The sequence below is a fragment of the Liolophura sinensis genome, chromosome 1, assembly GCF_032854445.1.
Source record: "Liolophura sinensis isolate JHLJ2023 chromosome 1, CUHK_Ljap_v2, whole genome shotgun sequence".
Classification (NCBI taxonomy): domain Eukaryota; kingdom Metazoa; phylum Mollusca; class Polyplacophora; order Chitonida; family Chitonidae; genus Liolophura; species Liolophura sinensis.
Window position 1 is genome coordinate 53,338,974 of NC_088295.1, and position 14,358 is coordinate 53,353,331.

Consider the following 14,358-nt stretch of genomic DNA (forward strand, 5'->3'; position numbering starts at 1 on the left):
AACTTGCATTTATCTAAACCTTGTGTTGTCCTCATGCCAACAGAAAGTGTATTATTATGGAGTTTCATTAATCAGGTACTTGGGTCATCAGTAAGAGAACTTGCATTTATCTAAACCTTGTGTTGTCCTCATGCCAACAGAAAGTGTATTATTATGGGGTTTCATTAATCAGGTACTTGGATCATCAGTAAGAGAACTTGCATTTATCTAAACCTTGTGCTGTCCTCGTGCCAACAGAAAGTGTATTATTATGGAGTTTCATTAATCAGGTACTTGGATCATCAGTAAGAGAACTTGCATTTATCTAAACCTTGTGTTGTCCTCATGCCAACAGAAAGTGTATTATTATGGAGTTTCATTAATCAGGTACTTGGGTCATCAGTAAGAGAACTTGCATTTATCTAAACCTTGTGTTGTCCTCATGCCAACAGAAAGTGGATTATTATGGAGTTTCATTAATCAGGTACTTGGATCATCAGTAAGAGAACTTGCATTTGTCTAAACCTTCTCTTGTCCTCATGCCAACAGAAAGTGGATTATTATGGAGTTTCATTAATCAGGTACTTGGGTCATCAGTAAGAGAACTTGCATTTATCTAAACCTTGTGTTGTCCTCATGCCAACAGAAAGTGGATTATTATGGAGTTTCATTAATCAGGTACTTGGATCATCAGTAAGAGAACTTGCATTTATCTAAACCTTCTCTTGTCCTCATGCCAACAGAAAGTGGATTATTATGGAGTTTCATTAATCAGGTACTTGGGTCATCAGTAAGAGAACTTGCATTTATCTAAACCTTGTGTTGTCCTTGTGCCAACAGAAAGTGTATTATTATGGAGTTTCATTAATCAGGTACTTGGATCATCAGTAAGAGAACTTGCATTTATCTAAACCTTGTGTTGTCCTCGTGCCAACAGAAAGTGGATTATTATGGAGTTACATTAACCAGGTACTTGGATCATCAGTAAGAGAACTTGCATTTATCTAAACCTTGTGTTGTCCTTGTGCCAACAGAAAGTGGATTATTATGGAGTTTCATTAATCAGGTACTTGGGTCATAAGTAAGAGAACTTGCATTTATCTAAACCTTGTGTTGTCCTTGTGCCAACAGAAAGTGTATTATTATGGAGTTACATTAACCAGGTACTTGGATCATCAGTAAGAGAACTTGCATTTATCTAAACCTTGTGTTGTCCTTGTGCCAACAGAAAGTGGATTATTATGGAGTTTCATTAATCAGGTACTTGGGTCATAAGTAAGAGAACTTGCATTTATCTAAACCTTGTGTTGTCCTCATGCCAACAGAAAGTGTATTATTATGGAGTTTCATTAATCAGGTACTTGGGTCATCAGTAAGAGAACTTGCATTTATCTAAACCTTGTGTTGTCCTTGTGCCAACAGAAAGTGGATTATTATGGAGTTTCATTAATCAGGTACTTGGGTCATAAGTAAGAGAACTTGCATTTATCTAAACCTTGTGTTGTCCTCATGCCAACAGAAAGTGGATTATTATGGAGTTTCATTAATCAGGTACTTGGGTCATAAGTAAGAGAACTTGCATTTATCTAAACCTTGTGTTGTCCTCATGCCAACAGAAAGTGTATTATTATGGAGTTTCATTAATCAGGTACTTGGGTCATCAGTAAGAGAACTTGCATTTATCTAAACCTTGTGTTGTCCTCATGCCAACAGAAAGTGTATTATTATGGAGTTTCATTAATCAGGTACTTGGATCATCAGTAAGAGAACTTGCATTTATCTAAACCTTGTGTTGTCCTCGTGCCAACAGAAAGTGTATTATTATGGGGTTTCATTAATCAGGTACTTGGATCATCAGTAAGAGAACTTGCATTTATCTAAACCTTGTGTTGTCCTCATGCCAACAGAAAGTGTATTATTATGGAGTTTCATTAATCAGGTACTTGGATCATCAGTAAGAGAACTTGCATTTATCTAAACCTTGTGTTGTCCTCGTGCCAGCAGAAAGTGTATTATTATGGAGTTTCATTAATCAGGTACTTGGGTCATCATTAAGAGAACTTGCATTTATCTAAACCTTGTGTTGTCCTCATGCCAACAGAAAGTGGATTATTATGGGGTTTCATTAATCAGGTACTTGGATCATCAGTAAGAGAACTTGCATTTATCTAAACCTTGTGTTGTCCTCATGCCAACAGAAAGTGTATTATTATGGAGTTTCATTAATCAGGTACTTGGATCATCAGTAAGAGAACTTGCATTTATCTAAACCTTCTGTTGTCCTCATGCCAACAGAAAGTGTATTATTATGGAGTTTCATTAATCAGGTACTTGGATCATCAGTAAGAGAACTTGCATTTATCTAAACCTTGTGTTGTCCTTGTGCCAACAGAAAGTGTATTATTATGGAGTTTCATTAATCAGGTACTTGGGTCATCATTAAGAGAACTTGCATTTATCTAAACCTTGTGTTGTCCTCATGCCAACAGAAAGTGGATTATTATGGAGTTTCATTAATCAGGTACTTGGATCATCAGTAAGAGAACTTGCATTTATCTAAACCTTGTGTTGTCCTCATGCCAACAGAAAGTGGATTATTATGGGGTTTCATTAATCAGGTACTTGGGTCATAAGTAAGAGAACTTGCATTTATCTAAACCTTGTGTTGTCCTCATGCCAACAGGAAGTGGATTATTATGGAGTTTCATTAATCAGGTACTTGGATCATAAGTAAGAGAACTTGCATTTATCTTGTCCTTGTGCCAACAGAAAGTGAAATATTATGGGGTTACATTAACCAGGTACTTGGATCATAAGTAAGAGAACTTGCATTTATATAAACCTTGTGTTGTCCTCGTGCCAACAGAAAGTGAATTATTATGGAGTTTCATTAATCAGGTACTTGGGTCATCAGTAAGAGAACTTGCATTTATCTAAACCTTGTGTTGTCCTTGTGCCAACAGAAAGTGAATTATTATGGAGTTTCATTAATCAGGTACTTGGGTCATCAGTAAGAGAACTTGCATTTATCTAAACCTTGTGTTGTCCTCGTGCCAACAGAAAGTGTATTATTATGGAGTTTCATTAATCAGGTACTTGGGTCATCAGTAAGAGAACTTGCATTTATCTAAACCTTCTCTTGTCCTCATGCCAACAGAAAGTGAATTATTATGGGGTTTCATTTATCAGGTACTTGGGTCATCAGTAAGAGAACTTGCATTTATCTAAACCTTGTGTTGTCCTCATGCCAACAGAAAGTGTATTATTATGGAGTTTCATTAATCAGGTACTTGGATCATCAGTAAGAGAACTTGCATTTATCTAAACCTTGTGTTGTCCTTGTGCCAACAGAAAGTGTATTATTATGGAGTTTCATTAATCAGGTACTTGGATCATCAGTAAGAGAACTTGCATTTATCTAAACCTTGTGTTGTCCTCATGCCAACAGAAAGTGTATTATTATGGAGTTTCATTAATCAGGTACTTGGATCATCAGTAAGAGAACTTGCATTTATCTTGTCCTTGTGCCAACAGAAAGTGAAATATTATGGGGTTACATTAACCAGGTACTTGGATCATAAGTAAGAGAACTTGCATTTATCTAAACCTTTTCTTATCCTCATGCCAACAGGAAGTGAATTATTATGGGGTTTCATTAATCAGGTACTTGGATCATAAGTAAGAGAACTTGCATTTATCTAAACCTTGTGTTGTCCTCATGCCAACAGAAAGTGTATTATTATGGAGTTTCATTAATCAGGTACTTGGATCATCAGTAAGAGAACTTGCATTTATCTAAACCTTGTGTTGTCCTCATGCCAACAGAAAGTGGATTATTATGCGGTTTCATTAATCAGGTACTTGGATCATCAGTAAGAGAACTTGCATTTATCTAAACCTTGTGTTGTCCTCATGCCAACAGAAAGTGTATTATTATGGAGTTTCATTAATCAGGTACTTGGATCATCAGTAAGAGAACTTGCATTTATCTAAACCTTCTCTTGTCCTCATGCCAACAGAAAGTGTATTATTATGGAGTTTCATTAATCAGGTACTTGGATCATCAGTAAGAGAACTTGCATTTATCTAAACCTTGTGTTGTCCTCGTGCCAACAGAAAGTGTATTATTATGGAGTTTCATTAATCAGGTACTTGGATCATCAGTAAGAGAACTTGCATTTATCTAAACCTTCTGTTGTCCTTGTGCCAACAGAAAGTGAATTATTATGGGGTTTCATTAATCAGGTACTTGGATCATCATTGAGATAATGTGCCAGTCATAATTAATTCTATATTTAGCTTTATTTGAACCAAGTGACTCCTGTGACTATGTTGGTGATGAATCAAAACAGACATGTTAAACAAATGTGTCAGATAACAAGTGTATTTCGCCGATTTTGTAGATCATGCTGTGATGCACAACACAGATGTGGAGCCGCCAGATGAAGAAACGGTGATGCGGATGGGTCTGCCTCTTCTTCAGCCATTGAACAGTGTGAAGAAGTCTAACGCTATAGCTGTGGAGCAGAGGTTCTCTTCCAGAGCCGCTAGTTTAACGCAGTCCTTGATGCAACCCATAGTCTCAGCCACATGTTCCACCAAGTCCAAACACCCGAAGGTTTGTGGGCTTCTCAGTAACTTAGAATGCGATATTTCCCATTGCCAGGCAGCATTTACACTATAAAATGTTAAGTCTCCTTAACATTAGCAAACACTGAAAGATTTGCATCTAGTTTTTCCACTAGTTGTCATTCCTTGTAGTTTTCTAGACACCTACATGTATGTTCGTGATGAAATGTGGAATCGATCAAAAACAAAGATCACTATTCCGCTATAAAACGAGTGTAATCTTTCGAATATTTCACCCACATTATTTGAATTAACTTAAAATTAAAAATGTCATCGTTTTTCATCTTGTATTGGGCGTTTAGCCTGTACTTAAGAAACATTTTCTTTTAGTGATGGTACCTCTCTGAATGTAAGTGAGAAGGTCCTCCAGCAACCTGCGGATGGTCGAGGGTTTCCCTCAGGCCCTGCCAGGTTTCCTCTTACCATAATGCTGGCCGCCGTCGTATAAGTAAAATATTCTTGAGTACGACATAAAACACCAATCAAATAAATAAATAAATAAGTGATGGCAAGAAATCAGTGTTGTGAGTGGAGGAAAAACTGTGAAATATTTGACTGTGAACTTTATCTTATATGCTCAAGCATGTGTCAATTTTGCGATCACAACAGTTTTACACGTTACATCTGACAGCACAGGATTTATTTCAGTCGACATTAGCAAGTAACAGTACACCTTCTGAGGGGGTCTATCAGGCAGGAAGTTGTGAGATCTCTGCAGGCCATGTGAGTGAACCAAAGGATCAATCCACATCAGATGTGAGAGGAAAAGACAAAAATTCAGGAAAGGACAACTCTGAGAATAAACCTGAAGAATCATCCAGAAATTCAAGTCAGGAGTGTGTTACAGCTATGAAATCTCAGATAGTTGACGCCATATCATTAGAGACTTCAATGGCAGCAGATGCTTCTAGTAGCAAACAGCCATCTAGGTCTGAGGACCAGTCAGGCAAGAGCTCCACCAATTCAGACAAGAGCTCCACCAATTCAGACAAGAGCTCCACCAATTCAGACAAGAGCTCCACCAATTCTAGGAACTACTCAAACAGTAGACATAAATCTTATCGATCCAGACATCAGTCTGAACAATCTTCCAGACACCAATATGAAGGTTCGTCAAGTTCTGAATGCTCTTCTAGACAGCAGTATAAACATTCTTTAAGCTCTGGACATCAATCCAAAGACTCTTCCAGATTCCCATCTGAGCACCCTTCTGACTCAAGACGTGAGTCTGAACAGTCTTCTAGACATCAACATGGACGCCCCTCAACTTCTGGACATGGGTCCAAACACTCTTCCAGATACCGAACTGAACACTCTTCAGACTCAAAACATCGCTCTGAACAATTCTCAAGACACCAATCTGACCACTCTTCACATTCTAGATACCAGTCTAAACAGTCTTCTGGCTCCAAAAACTCTTCACATTCAGAACGATCCACAAGTCATGGACACGCGTCAAAAAGCGATGAGGTATCATCTTCGGAAAGGACATCTGATTCTCGCCACTCGAAACACGTTAGATTTGAGCAAAGTTCCACGGGTAATTCCATGCCAAGGTGTGAAGGCTCCTTGGGTTCAAAACAGTCCTCTACATCCAGCCTAGGGCAATATTCTACCCCCAGACAAACTTTTAACGGTGAGCCTACATCAGCTCCAAACCACCAGTCACCACCGGTAAATGTTTTTTCCAATTCTGTTCAAACTTCAATTTCAAGACCTTGTACAGATTCAGACCAGAATTTGGATTCAAAACTAAGGACACGGTGTCAGAATGGTTCAGTTTTTGGAAGTGCAGTAAATGCTAGCAAGGAATCTACACCGGCAGCTTGCAATAGGGCAGTGGCCAGTGTCAGTAAAGTAAAGTCAGATAGCTCCAACAGCATTCAGCCTTTGCCCGCAGGTGGTGCAACGCAACCCTGCCAAAGCAGCTTGCACACTTTCTTCAAGAAAATTCTCAAGTGGAATGTCTCATGGCTTAGAGAACAAAAAGGTAAGATCAACCTTAATTCATTAGCCTGACCTCATCGTTATATGACTGAAAAATTGTTAAGTACAATGTTAAAGCACCAATCATGCATACATATACAGTGTACATTAGTCTGACAACACAGTGATCGCTTCAGTGGTTAGAGAGTCCCTCGAAGTCGGAAGACCCGGTATAAAACTTAGATTAGGTCAAACCAAAAACTTTGAGAAATGGTGCTTGTTGCTGCCTTGATTGATACTCAGCATTTAGAGGTTACAGCAAGGAAACAGGACTGGTTTGTCTGGTGTTGGTATAATGTGACTGGGGTGTCAAGCCCGGTGTCTTTACCATGATACGTCACATACAGTGAGAGTCAACATTGTTCCCCCAAAAAGTAGAACATGCTGTGTGCTACAGTTTAGATGTGGATGACTTGCAGTTGAAACTGCAGTAGATTGTTCAACATGATTAAAATGATTTAATACTTTCCACAACAGAATTCTGTAAGTATCCCATTTAAGTGATAAGGATAAAGGACAGAACTATTTTTGGAAATGCTGTCTAATTGATTTGGCAAGTGTGCTGAATATATTACAGGATAAGCTACTTTTAAGGGAGATAACTCTTTTGATAGCGAATGGTAGTTTCTTCAGCCGTAAGTGAGAAGTCCAGCAACCTGCGGATGGTGGTTGATTTCCTCTGGGCTCTGCCCCGTTTCCACCCACCATAATGCGGGTACGCCGTCGTATAAGTGAAATATTCTTGAGTACAGTGTAAAACACCAATCAAATAAATAAATAAATTTTTCTTGGCATTACCTTGAGAATATGATATTTCCACCTTTAGCATGGTGCTGCAGTGGAGGGGGAGGGGGTGAAACTGCACCATACAAAATCAACTAAATACTGGCCTTGTCTCATTACATTCTTTCCCTCTGTCAGGTGATGGGCAGACTGTCCCCCCAGTGGTGGACATGAGCAGTGTGTATCCTCTGTGTGAAACATACAGCTCCTACAGTGATTATGAAGATATCATGACCCCACTGCTTTTGTTGGAAACCTGGGAAATGGTAGGTGTCATAATTAACGTCCCAGGACTCTGCCCGGGCTCTTACAACCGTAATGCCGCCATCATATAAGTGAATTATTCTTGAGTACAGCACAAAACAGCCATAAAATATAAAGTAAAAAAAAAATGTAATGACTGGTTGGAAATATTACCCCAGTACTCACTACTTGATGATTGTTTTAGCTCTGTTCCCCTGGTATTACATGTGTTCCTCATATGTCACTGTTCATGTGATGATTGTTTTAGCTCTGTTCCCCTGCTATTACATGTGCTCGTCATATGTCACTGTTCACGTGATGATTGTTTTAGCTCTGTTCCCCCAGTATTACATGTGCTCGTCATATGTCACTGTTCACGTGATGATTGTTTTAGCTCTGTTCCCCCGGTTTTACATGTGCTCCTCGTATGCCACTGTTCACGTGATGATTGTTTTAGCTCTGTTCCCCCGGTATTACATGTGCTCCTCATATGCCACTGTTCACGTGGTGATTGTTTTAGCTCTGTTCCCCCGGTATTACATGTGCTCCTCATATGCCACTGTTCACGTGGTGATTGTTTTAGCTCTGTTCCCCCGGTATTACATGTGCTCCTCATATGCCACTGGGGGCCTCCGTGGCTCAGTCAGTTAGCGCACTAGCGCAGCGTAATGACCCAGAAGCCTCTCACCAATGCGGTCGCTGTGAGTTCAAGTCCAGCTCATGCTGGCTTACTCTCCAGCCATAAGTGGGAAGGTCTGCCAGCAACCTGCGGATGGTCGTGGGTTTCCCCTGGGCTGTGCCCGGTTTCCACCCACCATAATGCTGGCCGCCGTCGTATAAGTGAAATATTCTTGAGTACAGCGTAAAACACCAATCAAAAAAAAAAAAAAAAAAAAAATCATATGTCACTGTTCACGTGATTGTTTTAGCTCTGTTCCCCCGGTATTACATGTGCTCCTCATGTGCCACTGTTCACGTGATTGTTTTAGCTCTGTTCCCCCGGTATTACATGTGCTCCTCATATGCCACTGTTCACGTGATTAACTGGGACAGGTTTGAGGTAACTCTGAACTACTTGATGGTTGTTTTTGGTTCATTCTGCAGATATACCGAAGTTGGCGTGAGCAATCAAACCATCCATGTTTTATGAGCTTGCTTGAAGACCTTGATATCAATGTTGACCCAAAACATAAACTCATGAAATTCTACTGGCTCAGTAAGTTCATAATATTTATTTATTTTTTTGTTTTGTGTGTTTCTTTTCATATAAAAATAAAATAAAAAAAATAAAATAAAATATAAAATAAAAAGACTTACTTTTCCGTTGTTTTTCTAGCCAATTTTCTTTTAGAAACTCAATTGCAGAAGAAAGTCTAGATGCCACTCCCAGTGTTCATGGACTGAAGTGTCCACCATACAGTTCAGTCATATCGGAAGTCTGTATAAGATAGCATTTGTGATATTCTGTACATTTAGTTGACCTGCGTCTTATGGTAGAATAAAGAAACTGTCAGATTATAAACTACATGTAAGCTACATCTGAGTCACACTCGTGTTTGTTCAAAGATCTTGCTCACCAATGTCCTCAAAGACAATTTAAAATGTCAAGCCTTTCTCAAGTAGTTGTCAGTTGTATTAGTCCATTTCGCCACATACATCTACTGATCATTGATTTTGGTTCGTCAGTACATGTAGCTCTTTATACATATTCATATTGGACCCGCAGTTTGACCCATTGACCCATTGCATGTATTAACAAATGATGTGTCCTGAAGCACATGGGCATATTGCCTGGACCATGTGAATGGAGAAGTCATTGTCCCTGGCAGTGGTATTGTTTTATGGCTAGAAAATAAGTCACGTTGGCGTTTCAGGAGCCTCGAGTCTCGCAAGTTTAGGCAGGATTGGATGGTGGGGACTCTCGCTAACTAACGTGGTTAAAAGACATGATTTTATGGTATCTGCTAACAGAGATGTTGAGCTGACAGACATGGCTGTGAGAGGTGTATAATCAGCTGAGAAAGTATGGTAAAATCTCGCCTTTGAGCTGCGTTAGTTTGCGAGAGCCCCTATCCTGTCTCTGACTCGGCTTATAGAGTATATGCCAAAGATGTCCCATCCTTGGAGAATGTGTTGGGAAAAATCTTGGTCGTAAAACTGTCAAGTTTTTTTCTTGCTAAACTTCCATTTTCAGCTTGAGCAAATGAAACACATACATATTTAAAGCCATTTTGAGACAAAGATTGGAACTCTTTCTAGAATGTGTCAAGTAAAGGAATGTCTGAACTACCATAAGAAAAAGTCCTTCTTGGACCATTCTTGAGAATGGATTCATGTATTCTTATGAAGTTTGGTGGACTTCCATTAGGAAGCCTATCGAAAAAAACCCTTGTCATACAGTATTTTACCAATGTCTGACCTACTTTCTTTTGGTAAGAATTCATCTCTGGTTAGAACGACATGTTCGATAGATTTTTACATATACATGTAGAGCTTTACAAACCTTTAAACTGTTTTGTGAAGAGCTGCAGAGCCAAAGGATTGTGGTTAGCACTGCTATATGTTTACATGTTTATTATATACAGTAACTCAGCCACAATTTTATGGCAGTTTTCCTGTTGGAATATTCCTGTTGTTTGAGTTGTTGTTTTTCCCCCCGGGCTCTGGCCGGTTTCCACCCACCATAATGCTGGCCGCCGTCGTATAAGTGAAATATTCTTGAATACGGCGTAAAACATCAATCAAATAAACAAACAAATAAATCCTGTTGTTTGATCTGTAGTATAAAGGGTGATTATGTAATGTATGTAAAATTATATTTGTCAGATAAAATTGCACGCCATTTCACCTAAGGACTGCAGAGTGATTTGTTAATCTTATGAAAATATGTAATTACCCAATTTATACTAAACACCTGTGTTTTGTTTGGGAACCTCGCTGGAGAACACATTCTGTTTTGCAGCTGTGACAAAACGCAATGCTGAGAGGATGATCTCTGCTGGGGACATGGTCATTGTTCATCTGAAGAAGAAAGCGACGAATGAAAATGATCAGAGCAAAGTGTATGAGGTGTTTGGCTATGTAGAGGCCTGTAAAGTCCTGGACAGCAATACTGCAAGGCATTGCCTCAACTACAAGCCCATCCTGAGTGAGTCAACAGTAAACATCTTCGTAGACAACATGTACATTTGCCTTTTTCTCGTGCTCCCCCATGCCTGGTACCATTAAACAGTTGACAATTACTCATGTACCTGTTTCCACAAATGGAGACCTCGAATCTACCACCAGTATGTTGTGAACATCTTTCCTCTCACTTGAGAAAGTTCATGAACAATTCTTAAGTATTGTACAGTCAAATAAAAATAAATAAATAGATAAATTAATAAGTACATTGACTAGTAAATAATATTTAATTCTGTAAAATACTTTTTTATATTATTCGCTGGAATTTATTTTTGCGGATTTTCTCCAAAAATATGTTCGCGGGAATTAATTTTATCACGAGGTAAAAAGATTACTTTCGCACCTACCGTGAGCAGTACTCAAACAGGTTTCAGTTCTTTTCAAATTATTGATGAATACATTTAAACACCTGGCAAAGTGACCTGTCGACTTTTGAGCAGTTCAACGCAAAACATGTGAATTCACCATTATTAGAAACCGCAAACATTGCCATAGCTGTCAAACGGCCCTTGTGTTGTTGTACACACTTCACAGGTTGTTAAAAGCTCACCCATTGGACCACAGGAGAGACACAGCCAATGGGATAGCATGTATCCGAGGGACATTCATCAGAAGCCAGCATGTGCTGGCATCTACTTTTTTTTCACTTTATGGGCATAGCAAAGATTGATCAAACTAAAGACGAATAAACTCCCACTTTGTTTTATACCCACCAAGCCTTAGCACCAGAGTTTGTATATATTTAAACCATAATTTCCTTCCCAGCTGTTAAAAAATTTAGCTGACACGTCATGCTTTCTTAGCGCAACTCCTGTCACCCTGGCAAAGATTTCACTTCATTATTACTACTAACTGTAGTATTTGATTCAATATTGGATATTTTTTTCGCTGGAATTATTTTTCGCAGTAAATTATTGAAATCGGCGAAAATTAGCTCCACGTGAAAATTAAGTACTTCACAGTAATGCTGGGATTCAAAAACAAGTATCTGAATAGGTATATGTACTTGTAGCAGATATTAAAATGAGTTCAGTAAACTGTGAAAGGAAATCATGCATTCATTCCTTTCTTTTTTCTCTTTTGTTTCAGGGCAAGCTTTGACTGGTCCTGCTGAAGAGTTCCATTGTGTTAGGTTTCAGACGGTCACACGCTACAGGAAGATAACACCAGATGTCACACTGATGAAAATTCAGGTCATTTTATATTCTCATTGGAGATGGGTTTTTTTCACTGGCTAACATCAGCTGAGACCTGGCTGTCTATTTAGATTCTCACTCTTGCATTTCAAATCTGTAAATTATTGTAACATTATACTGTAGTAATTGCTCATTGTGCATAGACCCGGATTTCGACTGGAACAAACACGATGTTACAAAAATGAACAAAACTGCATTCCCTTTATCATTTTTTCCTTTATGTTTAAGTCATGAATATACAAATCAAAGTGTGATGATAGAAGTGTGCTTTGTTGGAATACTGTTTCCCAGATTGTGGCATCAGTCTCGACCTTTGTGCGACAGTACAAGGCCTTGTTGTACCTACCCTGCAGCCCTTTGGTCAGAGATATTCTGCGACCAGTCAACCTCAGTGTATTCACAGACTCCATCGTACGTGCTCGTGCCAGGGACCCACAGGTAAGTCACATGATGTACTGAGGGATTTCTGGTCAGGAAATGGCATAGTGATGAAAATGCAAAAATTTGTTGTGTGGGAGGGCTCAGAATATTGCACACTGTACATTTACCGTTGTTTTTGTCACCTGTGCACTCTACCTCACGGTTGTGAAATGCTACTCCTCACATTTCTGCTGAGGAAGTAAAGTTTTTTGCATAGTCTGATGAAGTTAATGCCCTTGTTTTGATTTCCCCCACAGTCCAAGCTAAACGCTTCTCAGCAGCTGGCTGTGAAGATGGCGTGTCACATGTGTCTACAGCCCTTTAACATGCCCAGATTGACCCTCCTACAGGGTCCCCCGGGGACAGGAAAGTCACAAACCATCATACAGCTCATCAAGAAACTGAAACAGGTCAGTGGTAACCATAGAGCTCATCAGGACACTCGGACAGGTCAGTGACTAGGATCATTATAGAGCTCATCAAGACAAACAGGTCAGTGAGTAGGATCATCATAGAGCTCATTAGGACACACGAAGAGGTCGGTGATCTAATCAGGAGACACAAACAAGTCAGTGAGTAGGATCATAATAGAGCTCATCAGGACACACAAACAGGTCAGTGAGTAGGATCATTATAGAGCTCATCAGGACTCACAAACAGGTCAATGAGTAGGATCATTATAGAGCTCATCAAGACAAACAAACAGGTCGTTGAGTAGGATCATTATAGAGCTCATCAAGACACAGGTCAGTGAGTAGGATCATTATAGAGCTCATCAAGACACAGGTCAGTGAGTAGGATCATTATAGAGCTCATCAAGACACAGGTCAGTGAGTAGGATCATCATAGAGCTCATTAGGACACACGAAGAGGTCAGTGAGTAGGATCATTATAGAGCTCATCAGGACACACAAACAGGTCAGTGAGCTAATCAGGAGACACAAACAAGTCAGTGAGTAGGATCATTATAGAGCTCATCAGGACACACGAAGAGGTCAGTGAGTAGGATTGTTATAGAGCTCATTAGGACACACGAAGAGGTCAGTGAGTAAGATTATAGAGCTCATCAGGACACACAGACAGGTCACTGAGTAGGATCATTATAGAGCTCATCAAGACACACAAACAGGTCAGTGAGCTAATCAGGAGACACAAACAAGTCAGTGAGTAGGATCATTATAGAGCTCATCAGGACACACGAAGAGGTCAGTGAGTAGGATCATTATAGAGCTCATTAGGACACACGAAGAGGTCAGTGAGTAAGATTATAGAGCTCATCAGGACACACAGACAGGTCACTGAGTAGGATCATTATAGAGCTCATCAGGACACAGGTCAGTGAGTAGGATCATCATAGAGCTCATTAGGACACACAAACAAGTCAATGAGTAGGATCATTATAGAGCTCATCAAGACACAGGTCAGTGAGTAGTATTATTATAGAGCTCATCAGGACTCACGAAGAGGTCAGTGAGTAGGATCATAATAGAGCTCATCAAGACAAACAAACAGGTCAGTTAGTAGTATCATTATAGAGCTCATCAGGACACACAAGCAGGTCAGTGAGTAGGATCATTATAGAGTTCATGAGGTCAGTGAGTAGGATCATAATAGAGCTCATCAAGACAAACAAACAGGTCAGTTAGTAGTATCATTATAGAGCTCATCAGGACAAACAAACAAGTCAGTGAGTAGGATCATTATAGACCTCATGAGGTCAGTGAGTAGGAATACCATAAAGCGTATTGAGAAATCCACAAAGTTAAGGAGATATGAAAAGGTCAGATAAAACCAGCGATGATTCTTGTTTGTTTTCTGACAACTCTTACTAGCAAGTTTCCCCCCAGTTTCCCTTTACCCTTAGCCATTTACATGTACCTTCAGGTGCCTGTATTGTCATATATTTGAAATCAGATTCACACTGCAAGAAATACATCGT

At 39.4% G+C, this 14,358-nt stretch overlaps 1 protein-coding gene across 1 annotated transcript in view; it reads left to right on the forward strand.

Annotated features, from left to right (window-relative positions):
• The window catches only part of LOC135472177 (probable helicase senataxin), a 43,274-nt gene that overhangs the window by 7,549 nt on the left and 21,367 nt on the right, over positions 1–14,358 (forward strand). The window contains exons 4-11 of the mRNA XM_064751556.1: positions 4,383–4,597; positions 5,257–6,598; positions 7,516–7,643; positions 8,725–8,836; positions 10,583–10,768; positions 11,893–11,996; positions 12,291–12,437; positions 12,677–12,829. Of these exons, the coding sequence (XP_064607626.1) occupies positions 4,383–4,597; positions 5,257–6,598; positions 7,516–7,643; positions 8,725–8,836; positions 10,583–10,768; positions 11,893–11,996; positions 12,291–12,437; positions 12,677–12,829 (2,387 nt within the window). The remainder of the gene's footprint in view (positions 1–4,382; positions 4,598–5,256; positions 6,599–7,515; positions 7,644–8,724; positions 8,837–10,582; positions 10,769–11,892; positions 11,997–12,290; positions 12,438–12,676; positions 12,830–14,358) is intronic.